Genomic DNA, 8,339 nt, shown 5'->3' with positions numbered 1-8,339 from the left:
GGTGGGGGCGAGAGAAAAAAATCTGTGTCAGCAGGAAACTGTAAAGCTTTTTTTTCTGATTAGGCGATGAATGACATCATCTTTATCTTCGTCATCCACTGTGACGGATGGTTTTAACCCTCATGTTGTGTTTCCACACTTGCAAACGGGTCACTTTTGACCCAATATAAGGGGGGTTAAGTGGAAGGGGTCATGACCTTTGCTTCAGCGCTCAGTTAGTAGCTTAGCGGTCACGCAGAAAAAAAGGAAGGCGAATTTGCAATCTGTCCGTGGCGGGTGGGGGGGGCGTGACACAGCACTGGAAATGGGCCAAACGTGGCTTAGGACATATGCACAACTAAGTCCAAGACTGTAAATTAAAATGTCCCCAAACTGCTTTAGGGGGGAAAAAGTAAAAGCCCCAGCTGAGTCATTATGGGCAAAAAACAATACATAAGAGGGGCAAGCACCCCGAAATTTTAGCAATTGTAGACGACAAAAACGTCCCCCAAAAGGGGCTGGTTCTTGCGGCTCGCCGCATGACCGTGGTAATGGCATGTTTTCATGGGCCAGGGTGAGACTAAATATCTCATTTGGGTCACTTGCTTTGCTATAAAAGTTTTAAAGCCATGGTCTGCACATGCTTCAGACTGGCTGCCTTAACGTCCCATAAATGTGGCCTGTGTCGTTTTCTTATGTCAACACGGTCTGTCCTAAACTGGCCACTCACCGTGCCAAACAAGCAGTCTAGCGAAACCCATCATGTTGCGACATTCCCAAATTGACTTCTTCAACTTTACTTGATTTCAACCTGCCTCAGAAAGAAAAATGCTTTGAAGACGGACTAATATTACACCTCTGGACATTTACGATCCATGGAAGAATTGGGATCAAATGTATGCCAATCCTTCCAGGTCTCTAATTTGTTAAGAACCGCTACAAATTACCAACAATTCAACGAAAAACGGCGCTTAAACTCTGATAACAGTAATTGTCTGTACATCAAGCGTCTTGAACTTTTAATTTAGTTCTGGTTTTTGCTTCTTCAGTTCAGCAGCTTTCTTTTAGGCCAGCAGTGTCCAAAGTCAGTCCTCGAGGGCCGCCCTCCTTCTGGTTTTCCAGAAATTGTCTGCTACTGATTACCTGGATCAAGTGTGTTTGGCCCATAAAGAGCTTCAATGGCAGGGTTGTTGGAAAGTATAGGACATCGGCCCTTGAGAACTGACTTTGTACACCCCTGATTTAGGCTAATACTGCAAGGTATCTCTTGGTCTTGCTCAAATGCGAACAGGGCCATAATGTCGCCGTAGAAGCATATTTTCAAATCACAACGATCTCTCTCTCTATCTGACCTTTCTCAGAGTCGGTGCAAACCAAGGTGCCATTAATTGGAGACATCGGCATTCGGAAATCCCAGGCCGTGAAGCACGCCATAGACCGCAAGGGACAATCATCCAGGAAAGGACTCGCCACTAACCGTAGCCCCTCGTCCCCTCGCCCGGAGAAACTGGAGCCTGAATTTGTAAGTATTGCCGAGTTGTATGTACCACATTCTCTTTGAAAGATAGATTTGGTTTGAAGAAGTCCATGACACACGCATGTGACACATGTTCAAGAACGTACTAGATGCATACCTTGTGCTCTCTTTTGGGGTCCAGATGACCCCACCCTTACATTGAGGTGCTAGCCCTTCCATGACGAAGGTGGACAAGACTTAATGTCTGTCATTGGACACCAGTAAAGATCGACAATCATTGAAAAAAAAAAAAGTTCAGCGCACTGTCTTGTGGGGTCCAGATGACCCCACTTTCAATGTAAACAAGCCTAGGAGAGCTGAAGGGTTACATGCACGTGTAGGCCATGGTGTTCAGACTGGACTCTTGATACCCAGTACAAGCCTGTGCCCGGCACCTACCGTTGATTGGTACAAATCTTATTAAATCTTGCTCCTCAATTATCAATTTCCCAACAGTTGGTACTTCCATCAATTGAAAGGGATGCTATCCATATGACGCTGTCAAATCCGAGACCCTGATTGGTCAAAATTGAAGATCCATTTGTATGTAGAGCCCAAAAACAATCCAAAAAACTTGTGTAGATTAGCAAGTTTTGAACGAGATAGTATAAAAAAAGGAATATACATGGATTTTTCATTGGAAGTGGTTGCCGAGGCTAGCATGAACAAAACTATAGACTTTTGTTCTTCAAAGTTTGTCAGTACAATCGTTCAAGCTCTGATAACTGTCTCCTATTGTGAAGGGGCCCTGCAGAAGACGACTAGACAGCCTCCTTCGTAGCATGAAGGACACCTCTCGAGTCTTGGCTCTCTCCCTGTACGTCCCCAACTGCGACAAGAAAGGCTACTTCAAGCGCAAACAGGTTTGGATCCATCGCCTCACCTTGTGATTCCTGCCAACATTCAAACAGCTCCACTCAAACGTAACTGTTTTCGCAGTGCAAACCATCTCGCGGTCGGAAAAGGGGAATCTGCTGGTGCGTGGACCCATTGGGTGTTAGAATCCCAAGCATCAGCAACGGCGGCGGAGAACTGCAATGCAGAGAAATCGACAACAACAGCAACGAATGAAAGCCACTTGGTTTTTGAGTTCCAATTTATCCTGCCAATCAAGCTCGCACACTTTGACTTGACAATCAGGACAGCAGGGCAACGTTGTGTAATGGATTGCCTTTTTTTTTTTTTTTTTTTACGGGGCCAAACTGAAGCAGTTGCTTAAATGGAATCTGCACACTTATGTCCAAACTGTGGCTCCACCCTAACTGTGTACTCTGAGGTTAGCTAGGACCTTGTCTCTTTGTATTTTATGAAATTAGATGTGAGTGTATTACTTAAATTTACTCAAGAAAAAATTAAGACAATACATTTATAAATGTGGCTAATTATAAATGGTTTTCTGTTTGTTGCAGTTAATTCGTTGATTTCTAATTTGGGAGTACATACGGTTTTTGCATTATCTATAAGGTGTTATTTTTTTGTTTAGCTTCTTAAGGAAATCTTAGCTCCTCGTATCGGCCATCAGGCTCAAATCATTTCCTATTTCTTAGTGAGATATATTTTTTTAAATGCCACTAAAGTTTAAGTTCTTACATGGAAAAAGTTCCTCAATACTCATTTTTCCCCACAGGCAGCTGACGTTCTAACCTCTTAAGACCCAAGCTAATATTTGAGCTAACTTGCTACACATGGCATCAGTTAAGCAGAATTAACCACTGTGGTAATATAACCCAAAATATGATGTCCACGTATGTGGGTGCCAGGTCTCAAGAGGCTAATCCTTATTTTCACAAGCTTTTTTTTCGTTACAGTAAAGGTGGTCAAGTTAACACTAGAGAAGATCAAAGGAAATAAGACTACGATCAATTAAACAAGCTAACGGTAATTTGCGGTACTTGGGGTCATTTTAACATGCTAACGTTTTAGACATTTTTTATTTTTTTATGTCAAATTTTAACCTTATTATATAAAAAAAAAGTTACATTAGATGTCGTCAGGTAAATTACAAGAAAAGATCATAGGAAATAGAACCATATTCATGTTTAACAAGCTAACAGTACTTTCAAGTAATTTGAGTCATTTTAGCATGATAATGTTTGGTACTTAAAATATGTAACCACATAATTTAAAATAAACAAGTTACAGCAGATGTGGTCAAATCTATTGCGCAAAAAGATCTTATGAAATAGAACTGTTAAACAAAGGTAACGGTAATTTCAGGTATTTGGAGTAATTTAAATAGCCAATGCTAGTCCTTTATATATATATATATATATATATATATATATATTTATTTAATGTCAAATTTAAAGACAAACTTTTAAAAGAAACAAGTTACAGTTGAGGTGGTCAAGTACATTTCCAGAAAAGATCAAAGGAAATACAACCATATTAAAAAAAAACAAGCTAACGGTAATTTCAGGCCTTTGTAGTTATTTTACCATGCTAATGTTTAATTCATTTTAATCATTTTAATGACAAAATTAAAAAATAATATTTGAAAAAGTAACACGTTATGGTAGACATGGTCAATCAATTGCAAGAAAAGATCTAAGGAAGTAAAACAATAACCAATTAAACAGGCTAAGAACATTTCTGGTACTTAGGGTCATTTTAACATGCTAATATGTTAAGTCTTTTTTGATAAATTTTTAAATATACATTTTTTTTTAATTATTTAAAAAGAAAACTAGGGATGGTCAGATAAATATAAGGGAAAAAAAATCAATGGAAATGGGACCATAATCATGTTAACGGCTAACAGTAGCTAACAGTAGTTATTTGGTTTTTCAACATACTAATTTTAAATTCATTGTTCGATTGTTTCTCAATGTCATACTTCAAAAAGGCAACTTTTTTGTTGCTATACAGCATAAGTTTTACTATTTAAACCTCCTTAGTTGGTAATATGAAGTATAAGCTAACAAATGGTTAGCTTAGCAAAGCAAAGACTGGCAGCAAGAGTTAGCAAGAGTTGTTGCCTAACAGTCTTTTAAACATGTGTGTTAGTGCACACTAATTGTATAATTTCTTCTGTTTATTCTGTATAAACTACATATATTTTGTTTAAACTCTACAAAGACAATATTTTCTAATTGGAACTTGTAATTTCTTAGCTAGTAGCCTGACGCTAATTAGAGAAATTTCAATCTTTGGCTAATTAGACGCTACAAGTGAAACCTCCATAACAGTTTAGCTTACTTTTCTAACACTGTCAGCTGAGCTTTATCTGCCTTCGCTTGTCTAATTTAGGGTTTGTAAGTCAAGCGAGACAAACTTGAATCAATCGAGCCCTGTAGGCTTTGGCACCTTAAGGTTTGAGTCTTTTTATGCACTTTTCTTTGATCTTATTTTACTTTTAACAGTTGTTTTTGAAAACCAACATAAACTTTGAGCAAACTGGTCCGCCTTTCTGTTTGTAAATGTGTATGTGCATACTGTGGGATCCAGACTACGCCTATAGGTGCATATAGTTGTCAACTTCAAAAACTCACAACCATGGTGCCATGCGTTTCCCCTCACAGCTCGCACACAAATTGTATGCAAAGGCCCCGCGCTGTTTATTTTTCCATGTGGAGGGTCCTCACCACTACCACACAGGCAAATATGTAGGGCGATGCTGTCTTGCTCGCAGGGTTCATTGGGTTCTTTATCTCCACGTAGAGCAAGGTCGCTTAGTTTTTATGTAAATTCAAGTGCCTTGTGCCCCACGCCACTTTGAATTTTGGTTTGCATGTGGACCCATTGTGTTGCCGAATGAGCAAAACAGAAAGGAAATCAGTTTTTTAATGTGCGGATGCGGTCTGGTTACAAAGGTTATCATGATCTTCCAGTCAAATGCTGCTAAAGACGAAGTTATGACATGATCAAAAGTTTGACTTTTGTTTTAAGATCCTGTTTTAAGAACATCCAAATTCCCAGATAATTCCTCTGACAGTGGCAAATCCGCCTAAATGCTTTTAACAGACTTACTTGTACCGCTCTATATGACTAAAGATAAAACACAGTGACACTTGATCACTCCAGAATATCATTTTAAATGTGAACACGATTGTAAAATATTTATCTGCCGTGTAACTGATGTACTCTTCTTCTTTTTTTTTTTTTGTAAAGCAAACTATTTAAATAAAGTTGCTGTACTCTCAAGGATGCAAGACAGCAGTTTTTGAGTGACTGTTTAAGTGTTGACTCAGTGTTTTGTGGATGCAAAAAACATGAAACTACCACAGATTTTATGCAGGTGGTTTCCATCTGCGGTCAAATGCATGTTATGGTACTTCCAATAGGGGGCACTACAGTTTTTTCAAATAAAAACACATGCAAAAGCTGAACATATTTTGGTTTTATTCATAATATCTCTTGGTGATGAACATTTCCCACTTCCAACATGAACTATCTTCAGTGTATTACAGTCAGATGTACTCAAAGGCTTTTACAATCTAAAGCATGGAGAACACACCTAAAAATATCCAGTACACTAAAGGCTTTATCACATACGCTAAAAAAAAACAAGTCACAATTAGTAAAGCTGTGTTACTGACACTCCACTTTTCTATCTAAAGCAGAAAATAATCTGTTCTGTAATCTGCATCTTATGCAACATGCCGGGTTCTAATCCTTTCCGGTTGTTAAGATGTTAAAAGTTAGGGACAGACACAGAAAGACATAGCTTATAGCTTTACTCAGATGCTCTTTGTTTCCGTTTTTTCCTAAACATCATGCTAGATCTGCGCTGTGTCCGGGAGCTCCAGCTCTGTGACGTACTGGCTGCAGTTGGGGTCCCCCCTCACGGTTGGGGCTGACGGAATGGGTCTGCCAGTGTGAGGGTGGACGCACCAGCACTCGCCGCGCTGTCCGTGCAGAGACATCTTACACTGAAACAGGAATATCTTCATTACTTTCACACACATATCTTGTAGTTGGACATTGGAGCCAGTTGGGATCACCTGTTTGAGGTTATACTGCCCCCTCTTGTCGCAGTTGGGGATGTGCAGGGCATACAGGTCTTCCAGGGGGCCTCTGTTATCTCTGAAGGGCATCTTGGATATCCGCTCCAGGACCTGGTCCAGCTCCTGCTGACACTGAGTCTTGAAAGGAGCAAGCACAACAAAAATATTTCACATTTTCTCATCAAATCGTGTGTGCCCGAGCCACCACGCTAGACTACAGAACCGACCGTTCTGTTTACTTTTCAGATTTTACTGCTAGTAGATTTTTTTCTTTAAGTTTCAAACTTTCACTCACATTAACGACGCCGTTCCATATAAAAAAGAAAATATTCCGACACATCAGCTCCGCGCTGTGTTTGTAAAGCACATTTCTCTGCCCTCCATAAAAACTCAAACGCACACAGACGCAAATCCGTAAAACAGAGTTCACGAAACTCCGGCTTTGCCAGCATTGACTAAAAATCTTGCCAGTGACCTCAGGTTTACCTCATATTGCAACCAAGCCAACCGTCTTGTTCAAACAGCTACAGTTTCTGGTAAAGCAATAATCTTTAAATGGCTTTTATGGAGGTTGGAAAATACCCCAGCGGTGGTTCGTTCTGTGCAGGGCTACAGTGCAGGTCAGGTGGATTTGAGGTCGAAGCTGCTCATTATCTGCTAATTTCAACACACCATATATTTTCATTAGACTGTCATTGCTTGTAATAATATTGGAAGGGCATAAAGGCTAAAGCTTTTACCATTTAAGGGACAAAGACTGGGGAATTCTAAGCCATCCTTAGCAATAAGACTTAAAAAAAAAGTTTATTGCAGTTGTGTCACTGGGCTGTGATAGCTTGAAGATAGCTGAAAAAACAAGCATCGAATGTCAGTTGGAACGATGGTAATTTGTAATATGATGTCACACGACATTCCCACACCTTTAAAAACCTTAACAAAGTGAAGCTGGGGTTTTCATACACCACAACAAATCACAACATAGTAAACAATCTTATTACGGATGTTATTAGATATGCAGAGTTACATTTTTGCAGCTTTTGACTATATATATATATATATATATATATATATATATATATATATATATATATATATATATATGTATATATATTGCAGTATACAAATATATACACATTATATATATATAAATGTATATATATATAATTGTTTTATTTAAATTATTTTTTATATATATATGATTATATAATATATATATATATACACAGAACAAAATTGGGGGTATTAAGCTTCACTGAATTTGTGACAACTCTCAGACAGATGCCCAAAAAGTTAAAAATTCATCATGTTTTCTTAATTTTGGTAACACCTAAATTGAAGCCCCAAATAAAAATAACATTGTCAACAAATTTTTGCAAATGCTCTTCAAAATTATTTTTAAATAAACCCAGGCCACATTTCTTGAAAAGGTATACAAATGAGAAACGAACTCTATCTAAATCGATTGTGAAATTGGTATATCAGCACAGGAAGCAAACTCAGGACGCTTCGAGATATATTTATATAAAAATACATTATTTTACTGTATCTTATGTATCTATCTATATACACAATATAAACATCTACATATACATATTTACAGTACATACACACACACACACACATATATATATTAGGGCTGTCAGATTTAGCGCGTTAAAAACGCATTAATCTGACGTGCTTGACGCCGACAATTTTTTTGACGCATTAATCGCGGATTTTCCATAGACTGTATATAATGGGGGGACCTCATAGTTCGATAAGTCCATTATTTTTACAGTCAATGGGATTTTCTCATACATGCCTTTCCATACCGCGCGCGGGCGTCCCGCCCTCTAACTCACCGGCTGCTCTCACGAGATCACAGGCGGGTCTCCAACCTCCGAGCTGCTAGCTAGAAC

At 38.7% G+C, this 8,339-nt stretch overlaps 2 protein-coding genes across 3 annotated transcripts in view; one reads left to right on the top strand and one right to left on the bottom strand.

Annotated features, from left to right (window-relative positions):
- LOC112156694 (insulin-like growth factor-binding protein 5) overlaps positions 1–5,943 on the top strand; it is a 9,859-nt gene extending 3,916 nt beyond the window's left edge. The window contains exons 2-4 of the mRNA XM_024288979.2: positions 1,341–1,501; positions 2,239–2,358; positions 2,435–5,943. Of these exons, the coding sequence (XP_024144747.1) occupies positions 1,341–1,501; positions 2,239–2,358; positions 2,435–2,566 (413 nt within the window). The 3' untranslated portion in view covers positions 2,567–5,943. The remainder of the gene's footprint in view (positions 1–1,340; positions 1,502–2,238; positions 2,359–2,434) is intronic.
- The window catches only part of igfbp2a (insulin-like growth factor binding protein 2a), a 23,229-nt gene continuing 20,709 nt past the window's right edge, over positions 5,820–8,339 (bottom strand). For both annotated transcript variants that reach the window (XM_024288978.2, XM_024288977.2), the window contains exons 3-4: positions 6,439–6,579; positions 5,820–6,366 (exon numbers count right to left, since the gene is read on the bottom strand). In XM_024288978.2, coding sequence (XP_024144746.1) covers positions 6,214–6,366; positions 6,439–6,579 — 294 coding nt within the window. In that variant the 3' untranslated portion in view covers positions 5,820–6,213. The remainder of the gene's footprint in view (positions 6,367–6,438; positions 6,580–8,339) is intronic.

The sequence above is a fragment of the Oryzias melastigma genome, linkage group LG2, assembly GCF_002922805.2.
Source record: "Oryzias melastigma strain HK-1 linkage group LG2, ASM292280v2, whole genome shotgun sequence".
Classification (NCBI taxonomy): Eukaryota; Metazoa; Chordata; class Actinopteri; order Beloniformes; family Adrianichthyidae; genus Oryzias; species Oryzias melastigma.
Note: the sequence above shows the minus strand (reverse complement) of the source record. Positions and strands in the feature narration are given on the sequence as shown.